This window comes from Colossoma macropomum, unplaced genomic scaffold (assembly GCF_904425465.1).
Source record: "Colossoma macropomum unplaced genomic scaffold, Colossoma_macropomum, whole genome shotgun sequence".
In the NCBI taxonomy this organism is placed as follows: Eukaryota; Metazoa; Chordata; class Actinopteri; order Characiformes; family Serrasalmidae; genus Colossoma; species Colossoma macropomum.
In genome coordinates this window covers 23,872,866-23,885,965 of record NW_023494787.1, presented here as the reverse complement: position 1 = coordinate 23,885,965, position 13,100 = coordinate 23,872,866, and the positions used below count along the sequence as shown (strand labels likewise).

At 39.6% G+C, this 13,100-nt stretch overlaps 1 protein-coding gene across 1 annotated transcript; it reads right to left on the bottom strand.

Moving 5' to 3' along the window:
• Positions 1-1,436: 1,436 nt before the first annotated feature.
• On the bottom strand, positions 1,437-11,858 carry cap1 (CAP, adenylate cyclase-associated protein 1 (yeast)). Its single transcript, XM_036566584.1, has 13 exons — positions 11,697-11,858; positions 8,604-8,711; positions 8,313-8,413; positions 8,120-8,197; positions 6,726-6,869; positions 5,715-5,800; positions 5,463-5,568; positions 5,180-5,363; positions 4,609-4,784; positions 4,357-4,480; positions 4,144-4,226; positions 3,884-4,027; positions 1,437-2,744 (listed from the first exon to the last, which is right to left on the bottom strand). Exons 2-13 carry the CDS (start codon positions 8,707-8,709, stop codon positions 2,661-2,663), a joined length of 1,416 nt encoding a protein of 471 aa, XP_036422477.1. The 5' UTR covers positions 8,710-8,711; positions 11,697-11,858; the 3' UTR covers positions 1,437-2,660.
• Positions 11,859-13,100: the final 1,242 nt, after the last annotated feature.

Genomic DNA, 13,100 nt, shown 5'->3' with positions numbered 1-13,100 from the left:
TTCATTATCTGGTTTTCTTTCTGCTTGCTTTGACTTGTGGTGTGGTCACGTTTTTAACTATAAAGGTACATGACTGCTTTTTGGGTTAAATGCACATAAACACAACAAATGTTTACTAGAGACAGCTTTGTATATTTTTAAGACTATCTCAGGTTTAATGGAAAAAAAGCACAGTGCTGCTTTCGCTCCTTCACCACTGGTGCAAATACACAGTGGAATAGAGTGGGCATGTCCCACCCATTTTTTTTTTTAATTACGCAAGGTAAATTTGGGGGTTGCGGGATGGTTGTTGACAAAAAGTACATAACCTTTCTTGGAAGCGTTTTCAACCCTTCTTTACTGTACTATGATTGTTTGCTGACTTTTGCCATAACATTTATTAAAAGTCTTCCATTTTTCTTCTTATCATCATATTTAGTATTATTGGGATATTTTGCTAAAATATTTGTAACAAGTAAGAATTTATTTTAAAAAATGCTATTATAATACGTAACAAAATTAATTTTTTATACTGAATATGTGATATACACGCTATATCATGTTTTTGTGTTTTAATATTGACATCTAACGTGAGATGTCAATATGATAAATGTAATCTTATTAATGCTTTGTTTACCCCATTTTATGGTTGTAGGCCTTATCCTCCTCACATTGGTGGCCGATTTGTCAGACCAAATTCACGCCCCTGCCTTTCACTGTTGATTTCTACCCATCAGGGAGGTGATAAACACTGCCTTCCATTTATTTAGAAACCACTCTTAGGAACCCATTTAGTGTGTCTTGTTCAATTTTAAACAAAAATGTAAAACTGTCACATATTTGCACTTGGAGTTATTAAAGAGTGAAAAATGTCAACCAAAACACATTTGAAACACTTGTAAACTGCATTCTTTAGCACACATTTATTATCATGTTGTCCTTATGCAATACTACAAATTGCAACTCAACTGGTCCTTCAGAGTCCATTATAAATGATATATCTCAAAGCTCAGGATGTTAGAATATTGTATTTAGCTTATCCATCAGCTTGTTTATATGAACAGCAGCTGCTGTTCCTAAATTCATGAAAGCGTTCATGCTTAACAACCCATTCTCTCGTACTTCTCATACCCAAGTTAAAATAGATCGGTTCTGTCCTCCATGATTGTTTTTATAGATGTAAGATATGTAAGATTTGGAAAATGTACATAAACGTACATCGAAAGTACTGACTGCTGGCCTTTTCTCTTATATTTTGAGCTTCACTAAATCTACACTTCTTTCTTGTAGCTGTAAATTCCAAGAGCCATAGGAAAAAAAAGAAAAGAAAAAAGAAATACACATAAAATGTGGCATGTACAAAAGTTAGGGCAAATTTGCTATTTTATGTTTTAGTTTTTTGTCCACTATGTTAAACTCAGCAAATAAATACAAACCGAAAAGTAAAGACACAGACAAGAGTGACATTAAATTTATTGCGACGACTTTAATGATATCTTCCTCCAGTACTAATGAGCAGAATTTTAATTCTTGAAAGAAAAAAAAACAAATAACAAAAAAAGACAAATGATTAAAAGAGAAATTCCACATGGCCTGAGTGCTATGAGAGGAAAAAGGCTTTAAAGAGTCAGAACGATGGATACGTAAAAGCCTGTGGTGAGGGGCTTATACAAGTGTACTTGTAAAACATGTCTACTGTGTACTGACCACCACAGGAGATACCTCAACAGCTATCAAATGAGCTCAGTTTGGCTATGCCAACATGGTCAGTCTCATCAACAGCATTTCTGGGACAGTATCAATGTCTAACATCCAGTTTTTAGAACAAAGAAACAACAAGGATGTTGTAAATAAGCATCCTTGTTCTTATGGTACCTCTTATTTGCAAACATATAATGGTGTATTATTTTACAGTGCTATATGGAATGTGCTGTGTGCTGGAATACAGTGAGAAATGAAAAAGTTTTGTTCATACTCCAACAATCATTAACGTTATTTTTGCTTCAGTGTTATGGTAGAAAAGACAGTGATCCTGCACGTAGCGTCCTTTTCTCTAATTAGTCCTCTAATGTGGATGATGACACAAATCTTTATTATATAATTATCTCTACAAAGTCACCGTCAATGTCTGGAGTGGTAGCATCATGGTTGTCTAAAAGAAGGGCTGTACGTGTGCTTTAGGACTGAATTGCATATATAAGAACAAAAACCACTAGGACTCTCTCCCCCTAACCCCAACCCCAACATCTGCCCCTGACCATGCAAAGCAAATGAAAAATACATCCAGTCATTAAAAATCTGAAGGAATTAAGACAATACAAACTAAAGAATCTAAACAAATCTTTGCATCATCTTGGCCGTTCACATTTTATTTTTCCCAGCATGGGTGGAATGCTTAAAAAAAAAAGGTAGCAAAACAACTCGATTGTTGGCAATTAGTTTAGAAGTGCTATCTAACAATATCAAATGGAATGAAAAGTCGATCCCTGCCCCTGGCTGAGGGACTGTGCCACAAAGCAAGCAGTCATCTCGTTGGCTGAAGGATGGTACAGCTGCAGCTGTGATTGGCTGATAGGAAGTGTGGACATGGTTGGCATTTGTCTTGTTTGTGATTGGCTGGTTGGTCAGTCAGTCAGGTAGGCATTGGTTAAGGGGGCGGTCTTACAAGTGAGGAGGAGCTTTTATCCTGCAATCTCGGTTGCTGTAGTGACCAGCTTCTTGCCGTCCCATACAGTTTTAAATTGTTCCGGGACCGGGATCTCAGTCTGGGAAACCAAAAAAAGATTGTAAGTAGGCCTGTCACAATTATTACAAATCACCCCGATCAATTATTTGAGCCGATTGCAATTATTTTCCACAGTTGTTGGCTTTCATGATCACGTATTTACAGGACAAAGAGAATGTGAATTGAGCACATTTTCATGAGTTGGGTTGAGCTAAATATATGTATATAAAAGAAAGGAGAAATTGCATTTGTTGAGACACATCATGGCCTTTTTGAAAACTGCAAAACTTCTGACTGGTGCTATAACACCGTCAGAAGGTAGTGTTATGTAATGTTTGTCTTCTGTCATCTGTTGGGAACTACCAGTGCCAGTTTAAGGGGAGCCTGGCTACTTTCTATTTCTCCCATTATAACAAAAGCATCACTGTAAAACACAGGAGGGTGCCCGCAAGCCAGCTAACTGGCTAAAAATGAAGAATTAAATACGTTTCTAACCATTAATGCCTCCCTTTAAATTTTGAAGAGCAGAAGGTAGTACTTTTCCGTTCCTCTACAGCACAAAGGTGCTGGGCAGTAGGATGCTAGCATTTCTGCTAATGAATACTGACTGGGAGGCAAGTTGATCAGCGCATTAGCTGAATGAAGCAGTTTGTGTTCATCAACATCATGAACATATGATGAAAGTCCTATAACTTCAGACTGACAGTGCTCAGAAATTGAAGTGTTCCACTAATTTTCTGAACACAGAACAACATATATTGCAAATATTTCATTTTTCTTTATAAAAAATGATTAAGCATTTACCAACTATAATTTTGCACAAAAGCCACGCAAAAGCCCCTTCATTTTGAACTAGCTCAGGAGCACTTCCTAGCATTTAACAAATCCTGAAGACATTAGTGAGGGGCAATCCCTGCTACACATTATCTGGGGCTACTAAATACTGACATCTAGGTAACAATATAGCTAATCTGCTAACTTGGCCCCTTTAATAGTTGCATACAATGAACGAACCGCAATTAAATTATATGGACATTTATCGTCAGCTAATATTTCGTGATTGTGACAGACCTACATCACACACACGTAATAGGAAACACACACACACACACACACACACACACACACACACACACGTAATAGGAATTTCCCATATCCACAGTGCTCTTAATTACTTACATAGTCTCCATCCTTGCCAGGCACCAGCACGTTCATCTCAGAGCTCTTGGCACTGACAATCTCACATGACAGAGAGCCCTGACTCAGGTACACATGGCAGCCATCTGTCTTATTGATGGAGATCGTTGGGACCTTGCCCAAAACCTGCATGCACAGAAGAATGTCAACTACAAACAGAATGTGCAAGACATGCCTAAAAACAAGAGCAATATAAGTGAGAAATTCCCCTTGGAATGAGCAGAATGCCCAAGCACACACACCTGTACTTTAACATCCTTGCAGTTGATCACCTCAACAATACCCACAACGTCATCAAACACAAGGCCCATTTTCTTGCAGTTGTCTGCAGAGAAAGTGACAAGCTTAAAGCCAAACAAATTGCCAAACAAATTTGTCCTTTTTTGTTGTACTTTGTGCTCTTCAACCCTTTTCCAGAACAAAACATCCAAGTGAGGGTGGTGATGCGTTCATACCTACAGTGATGGAGTTGATTTTTCCCTTTATTTGCAGAGTGCTCTTGTTGCACTTGAAGGCATAAACCACCTGTTTGAGCTCTGTATCGCTGATCACAAGGCCCTGAGCTCCCTCCTGGTTCTCCTGTTGATCACAATATACAAACACAAGAGGGAGTCAGAATGGAATGATAAACAGATGAAAAGATAGAAACTTCTAGTGACAATACCATCAATACATCAGTTTACTAACAAAATGGCTTTCATACACACCACTCTCCATTTTTTGCCATCCAACTCCAGCACTGGGGGCAGTGTGCGAGCAGGGGCGGCAGATGCAGTTGGCCGGGGAGCAGAGAAGGGTTTGGGGCCAGTGTGCACAGGACCTGCCTGAGACCTCAAAGCCGGGTTCTTGTGGGTCTTCTGAGCATCAGACACATGCTTCAGGCCTTGTGTGAATAAAAGGGACAGGGTTATTTATGACATACAATGCAACAAACGCTGACAGCCATGCAGAATGATGCTCGGCTTCACCATACTTCCTGTACGACCATTTGGTCCTCAAACATATGAATTAAGGACTTCACACTGAACCTCCTCTCGACTTTAGCTGCAGCCCCTGACTGGACACCAAACCACTTTCAACCCTAAGCGCCTAGCATGGATGTACAGTTGCGTCTGTGCTTAGAATGTCATTGCTATTGGGAGAAAACGTCACATCCCCAGAACGATAGTAAGGAAGAACAAAGTTCTAAATTTTTAATGAAAGGTGATGTAAAAACTTATCTTAAACAAAAAGAAACAAACAAACAAACAAAAAAACACAACATTTGTCAAATGTTACCTTTAGTAATGTCGGATCCCTTGTTGAGGGAGGCGAAGAGAGCGCTGCGGCTGGTTGCGCTCGAGTCTCCACCCGCAGACTGGTTCAGGTCCATGGGTGGAGGTGGGGGTCCGGGGGGAGGAGGAGGAGCAGCAGCTCCACCGCTCGGGGCACTTGGAGCTCCTGAGGCGGAGGCAACAGGACCCTGCAATACAGACAGAATAATAATACTCCACTCACCTTGAAGGCACAGAAATCTACAAAGCCAGTAGTAAATAAAGTGAGAGGTAAAAGTAAAACTTACACTTTTGCTCCACACCAGTCCAGTGGTGTGATGCTGCTTGATGTAGGCTTGCAGCTCAGTCCAGATGGACACGTAGGCCTTGACCCAGTCCACATGTGTTTTATCCCTGTTGAATAAGGTATTTACCACAGTTTATAAACAGCAAGCAGCCCAAAATATGGGAAAGCTGCTTATATGTAGTTTTGTGTGAATTGGTAGGTGTAATTTTTAATAATCATATCAAATATGAAAATGATACATTATTAAGCTTACTTTTCCTTGTAATCCTTAAGCACACGATTTGTGTAGAACATGGCAGCGTCCTGCATCTCCTTGACGTAAGGACCTGGCTTAGGGGCCTAACAAAGAAACAGGATACTTATCAACCTTCCTGCCTCATTGTTTAGACTCCACCACTAGTTTTAAAGAACAACATTCAATTGCACACTCAAACATACTGAAAATGGTAAGTGAACATCTGTATGAATATTATAAGATATTTCAAAGGAAACTGATGAGAATAATTTAGGCAAAGAAGACACAGTTGTCCATCTCTGCAGACAGAAATCCTATAATTTTTGATTTTCATTACTGTGGCATATTCTTCTGGTAGTCATACTGATTACTTTATGCATTAAAAATTTATTTTTACTTTATTTGACTGTTAAACAGCTAAACAGTCTCCCTCACACGGTTAAACACACGTAAATAAAAGGCAGTCAAAAAGACTAAAAGAGAGAGCAAAAGTTTTGATGATGTAGCGTCTGCAAGGTGAGACCGAGGGGTAAAGGTATCTTTAATAAGGCATTTTTAAGCAAGTTACACTCCAGACACAGAAACTTCAATGCTTTTCTACAGTCAGATCAAAACATGATCTGATTATTACAGCACAATTCTGATACTCAGTTAGGCTACTTTCTCATGTGAAAAGATAACTGTTTGTCTGTGCACAGCGTATCCCAGCATTATACAGCCGTATACCTATAAAACTGCGACAAGCCATATTTTACACGGGTAAATCACTTATGAAGATCTTTCACTGGGTCATCTTGACCAATTTCGATTCCACAAAAAGCCTCAGGCTGCCAGTCTGAAACACTGGGTCATTGTTAACAAACCAGAAGAGGGGAAAAATGTCGCTGCACACTGTTTCACTGTATAAGACATTTCCAGAATGAATGAATGGCCTGTTTCAATTAGCTACACACTTTGTTAAATAAATGACAACCCATACACACACAAAGACACACACTATGCTGACAGTGCCAAGTATGGCAAGCTCACCATGGCGACCCAGCCGAGGGCAGGCACACTCTCGCTGACGGCTGAGAGGTGGTTGAAGAGTGGAGAGGAGCGGTTCTGCTCCCGGAATGACTGCACCTGCTCAATCACTTTAGACACTGGAGCCAGCAGAGATGTCACGATGGCCTATACATACAAGATAAAGGAGATGAACTGTTGCAGATCAAATGTTTATCCTGTAATACAAAACCCTGTAAAACTTGATGGTCCACACAAAATGTTTGATTAAAATGTCTGAGTTGTAATAAAATTACATTTAACTACACTAAAAAGGTGCCCAAACATTTTGTCTTGTACAAAGTACAAAGTTTGTATGGGGATAAGGGGCCAAAAAGCCAAAATAACATAAGGAAGGTAGGTAGGTTTTAAATCAAGTTGATAAAAATAACAAGAAAAAAAAAGAATAACAATATATTTTGTCAATACAATACAATAAGGAAAATAATGTTGTATATGTTGCATATGTTGTATATAGAAAAAACATTTTTCTCTCTTACTGAGTGAGGAAGCAGGAAGTAAGAACAAATATATATATATATATATATATATATATATATATACACACACACACACACACACACACACACACACACACACACATACACACACATACACACATTACCTTGACCTTTTCCTGACCTTAAATGTAAAACTCACTCTTAATTTTAAAATAATACGACACTATGCAAGATTGTTTGTTACAATTGGAATTAGTAGCATTACTAAGTCAGGAAGGGGAAAAAACAAAACCAAACAACATGCTAAAATGTAAAAAGTCACCCTGTAAAGCCTGAAATACTAATTAAAAGTCAGAGGCGTCAGGTTGAATTTTGTGGAAATTTTTTGGACCACGTCATACGTTTTTAACCCATTGACGACACACATACAGGCTTAAAAGGAGGTCTTGGCTTGATGTTTAATCTCAAATGCAAAAATCAGCATCATGCTGATGATGATGATGATGATGATGATATGATGACAATAGTGGATCATTTACTTAAATCTTCTGAAGACACATCCATCACCAAAGAGTTCTCTTTGAATACTCTTTAAATGTGCTCACAGACATCAGACTCATGCACTGAAGGAAGGGGTCCAAAGCACAACCCATATTACAAAATGCTCTTCTGGACGTTATGTGCTATTAAACATTTCCACCAAAGAGATTTCCAAATGCCAAAAAACTACACAGCATCGCTTTAACTTTGACCCAAACAGTAATTCTAATCCTAACCCCAAACCTGGTTCTTACCCTGAGAATCAAATGTGTTTCATATAGATGGTTTGTTGATAAAAGGAGCACCTGTAGAATATCTTACAAAGGACCATCCACATAAAGTGGGACAAAGAATTTTACTACATCAACTATTACTTACATCAGAGGGCTTCTGGGAGCAGGAGGCCGTCACTAGAACCTGCCGTTGACAGGAAAAGCCTTGCTTCATCATGTCAGCCTGCAAAAAAAACAAGACAAGAAAAAAACAGAAGTAACCCAGCCATTATTCAGATGTATGGCTAAGCATACACTGTATTGTCGAAGAGCTGGTCTATTAGCATGGTGGAACATACATGCTTCTGGACATCTCCACCTATCTTCTGACTCAGGGTGATGTATTCGGCCACAGGACCAGAGATCAAGGCATCAAAGGCCTCAACGTATGCTGACACAGCTGCAGCAAGAGAACAGAGTGTTAGCAGATGTGAAGCTATGAAAGACACACACACACACAGGCACTGCTGACTTTACGATCTGAAAACAGCTCAGGTTCAGGAAAGAGAGGGCCTGTGCACTCCAATAAAATTAAACTGGTTTGCAGTTATTCAGTGATAAAGAATGAGATCGTATTGGGTGTTTAATACCTCCAGCGCCAGCAGCAGAGCCGCCTGCACCTCCAGTGCCAGATACAGCCTCCAAACGGCCCACAGCCACCTCCAACCGCTGCACCAGACTCGCCAGCTCTGCCATGCCTACAACATGCAAACACAAAGATCCTGTCAATCATGGTAATGTTACCAACATCATAAGAGAGAGGATTTCATATATGATGTCACACTGCATCTAACCAACAGGACAAGAGAACCAAGGTGAACACTAGGCCTACATGACATTGATGAAATACAGTATTGCGGTTATATTGATGTGTGATTGTAACATGCCTTGAAATTTATCAAAAATACATCAGTGATTCCAAGATGAAACATAATTAAAGACTGGATTCCAATATTTATTTTACCAATTACCAATACATTTGTTCTAGGGTTCCTGAATGTCTTGATTCTAGGGACACACAATGATATCGGAATCATATTGTACCAACAAATATTTGCTTAAAAAAATGTTTTTAAAAATTAGTTTTGACTGATGTTAGATAACATTTAACATTTGTGCACTCTGGCACAATAGAATGTTTAGGTGATGCTGGGCTACAGTGCAAATAAAATAAAATAAAATAAAAATAAAATCAGAATTCCACTGCATTTGCAGGCCTCTACAAATAACTAATTATTACAGCATTCCTGAATGCCTTTACTCCTTAGTGCCAATTTTTACAGTGTTTTTATGTTTCTGTATTGGCATTGCCATATACGTACATAGAAAATCAGATATCACTATCAGCTCACAATTCCCATATTGCTGCATCACTACATGACTCATCAAATCAAATAAAATCTCAATGAAAAAGGTCATCTGGAAAGTCTGAGGCTGGTCACGATGCTCACACTACAAACCACAAAATTCTGATTTGCATATTACAGCCTTCTGCAGTGGTTGCATGGCAAAGGCCAAACCTTCAATAATGACTGAACAATGATTTACCATTCAGCCCTAGTTAAACCATTCTGTGATTTTGGCTCGTGCAGATGCTCATTCTTGTTATCACAAATTGGTTGTTTATTCAAAAAACAAGTCACATTAGATTATTCTAAACAGTAAACTACTTCAAACAGCAAAAAGACAGGTGGCAGTAGTCGCAAGATTAGATTAGTTAAATCCTGCCTCTTGGGAATGTATGAAGCCTCATACTCTCAAATTTAGACTCTACATAAGAAAGCATTTCCACTATGTCTACCACATCTCAGACAGTTTTTCGATATTGAGAAACCTCTAAACATCTTTCATTTGCAACTGACACACTAAAAGTGGCCTTGCCTAACTGTGCAAGAGCTTTAAAGCAGGAAGATCTTCATTTCCCCCAAGGCCCTACTTTCCCTCATGTACACACAGCCTACAGGCCAAGATTATGTAACAGAAACCTGATCCGCCAATCCCAGAGGCTGACTCATAACCTCCACCTGAATGACTCTGCATAGAAAAACACAGGTGCCCAGCTGTGCCACTAAATCATCTGCTTCTCATTAGAACTCTTTCTATTCCTTGGGGGACACCCACCCCTGATCTTATTAATGAAACTATTAGCAGAGGTTATATTAACCAATTACATTCTGAATTGGTGGATTTGCAGTGTATACCTGCTTTAAACTGTGTAGTCTATCACACAGCAGTGGGCCAATGCAGGTAAACTATCATTTATGAGAGAATCTGACTATCAGAAAGTTAACACTGTGTTCCTCCGTGTCCACCCTCATCAACCCCATGTGCTTGCACTATTTCTGCTTGTCAAATTGGGTGAATACATGCAAAAGACTAAAATGAATAAATTACGATAAAGTCTTCTTTCCATTACCGTCTTTTCTACAGGTTTACACTGCAAAGCAAACGAATGCGCATATTCAAATAAGACCAGGCAAATAGGCTCCTTTCAGAATCTGAGACAAACTACTAGCGCAGGAATACGGACCTCAGTCCTCGAGGAGCACTACTGCAAAATTTCCAGCCTCCCTTTACTTATGTCCTGAAAACTCTGGCTAAACAGTCCCATACATATTTACACTGTTTGTAAAGCAGCAATTACACAGTTGGTGCAGTTATGGCTGACTCAATATCACCTCAAATCCTAGTTAGGCTTTATGGTCACCAATGTTTCGTGCACGGATTCTGATTCAGCAGCAGATGTGGCCTGAGGGAGGCAGCAGTCTCAGAACCTGTGAACCCAGGTAAAGACTCCATGCCACACCTGAGAAACCCTTTCTGTTCTGGATGATTCTTTGATGAAGCTTCACATCTCAAACCAAGAGAAACTATTACATGAGAAGTGACACAAACACGCTAGCTGAGCGCTCATACATGAACAGCCTCAGGGTGCAAACAGATTTGCATCAGACATATGAAGAGAGAAAGCGCAGTCTAGTGCGTTCTGGACGAAAACAGGTCATTTCTGCCTGAGCTTCGGGAGAAGTAGGCCAGATCCCATCCTCTCTCGGCAGAGGCTGGAAGAGCAGGACCACCTCCACTGCAGTTCGAGACAAGATGTCTAAAACAAGGTTTTTCCAACAGGTCTTTTGGCGAGCTACCATGCAAGCCATGACCAGACGATAATAGGATTTAGGACCGTAGCTAGTATACACAATAATAAAAGAAGGTGGCAGAAGAAGGGACGTTTTACATGCCTGAACAAAAATCTCCTTACAGAAAAATATCTGTGCAAACATAAACCGCACAGCAAGACTAGCTGGGAGTCTGTTCCCTGTTCCTTGTTCCTCAGCTCTCCTGCACGGCCCCTCCTGTCCGATCTGCAGGCTCAACATGCAACTTTCTACCCGTCGAATTAGCAGCTAACGTTACTTTCATTTCTGGCCGCTTATTACTATGAAGGAAAAATGAGTGCATCCGTCCAGCCCAGGTGACTGGTTTCACCACAAAGGAAAAGGGAGCGAACGCCGTGAACGTGGTGAAGTAAACTCCAGCTAAGGCCGCCGCTTTTCCTGTCATTAGCCCGGATGGATGTCACCGTGCAGCGCCGCCGCTTCAACACGTCTGAAGAGCCGTGCGAATTACACACATTTTCCTGAGAGACGAATTAGGCTTTAAGAGCTTCATACTGCATAGCTTACCTTCGCTTTGTGACAACCGTCGATACAGTCCAAGAGGGGCTTTATTCCCTTCCAGTGGGTGTGTTATGGTCTCTCTGTGGTTCCGTATCTCTAGTCTTCCTGTGTCTGTGACCGTTTCCGCCCTGTCTCTGCTCAGCGCTCTGCTTCCTTATAAGGGCAGAGAGAGAGACAGAGACAGAGAGAGAGAGAGAGTCTTAAAACTATGAGAAAGAAAAGTTAAAAATATATGAACGCAGGGCAGAATAAGTGGTTAGTACTGTAAGTGTTACACAGCTGAAGGTGGAGCTTCCTTATTGTAATTCAGACCTGAATGAGACTGAATTGGAGCACGTCAACAATGAGCGATAGGGTGTGGACTCTCACACAGCTCGTGCGGATGCAACGCATTTCTGCTCATATATTCTGCCCACTTTATTTATTACACTTAGCTGTATGGTTTATTACGGGGCTGCCGGAAGTGTGACCTGCACGTCAATGTTTTGGCCCACCAAACTATTAGCCTAACCCCCACTCCCTCACACAATTAAGATAAAAAGCATTTTATACTGCATAGTTTATTACGTTCTTAAACACTATGTCTGAGTTATTCAATTATTATTAATATTTTAGCAACAACATATAGTGCAATGTTATGAAATACATATGGAAACATACGTACCTCCCTTCTTTGTATATTATTTTGTCCTTTTGGCCCTCGGCCCACCACAAACATGCACTTTGGACACACAAAACAAAAAGTTGGGGCACCTTTTGTCTATTGCCATCCACCTTAATAAAAAGGTAGTCATATATTGTATTTGCTTTACTGTTTATAAAAATGCTTAATATAAACAAAAATATTACTGGTCTTTACTGTTTCCAAATACACCTGAACTTACTCATATGGAAACAATGAATATATGTAAAGTGCATTATGTATGAAAATGGTCTAACTTTGTGTTTAATGTACTTTTATCTTTGCAATATTTTAATGAAACTATTTATTTGAAATGTATCCTGCTTATAAAAAATAAATGTCCACTACTTTTCCATATAGTTAGAGCATTTCAGTCTGGTTCTTTTTGTTATAGATGGTAGTCCCAGAGAGACTACTAATTTATTTCCCTTTTTCCTTTAAAAATATTTAGTTTTGTCCCCCTTTTTTGCTATTTTAGAGACATTATTCTCATCAAGTTTACAGTATGTAAGTCTGTGATGGACTATTTGGCCCACAAAATACCTTCTTTTAGAGCCACTTTATTATCCTGATTGCTCTTTGTTTTCAAACAGAACAAATATCAAAATGCAAGTTTGACAGAACATTTTTAAACTAAAAAACACAACAGATTGTTCCACACCACAGCTGCTGTCTTACTCTGTTTAGCACAAATATGGAGCGTACCTGTTCAGACCTGTTCTGTCTCT

Excerpts from the sequence above, each read along its gene's own strand:
- cap1 (XM_036566584.1), bottom strand. The coding sequence starts at position 8,709 with ATGGCAGAGCTGGCGAGTCTGGTGCAGCGGTTGGAGGTGGCTGTGGGC. Across the intron at positions 5,569-5,714 it reads CTTAAGGATTACAAGGAAAA|GGATAAAACACATGTGGACT; the intron begins GTAAGCTTAATA and ends CTTATTCAACAG. Across the intron at positions 4,785-5,179 it reads GGGATCCGACATTACTAAAG|GCCTGAAGCATGTGTCTGAT; the intron begins GTAACATTTGAC and ends TATTCACACAAG.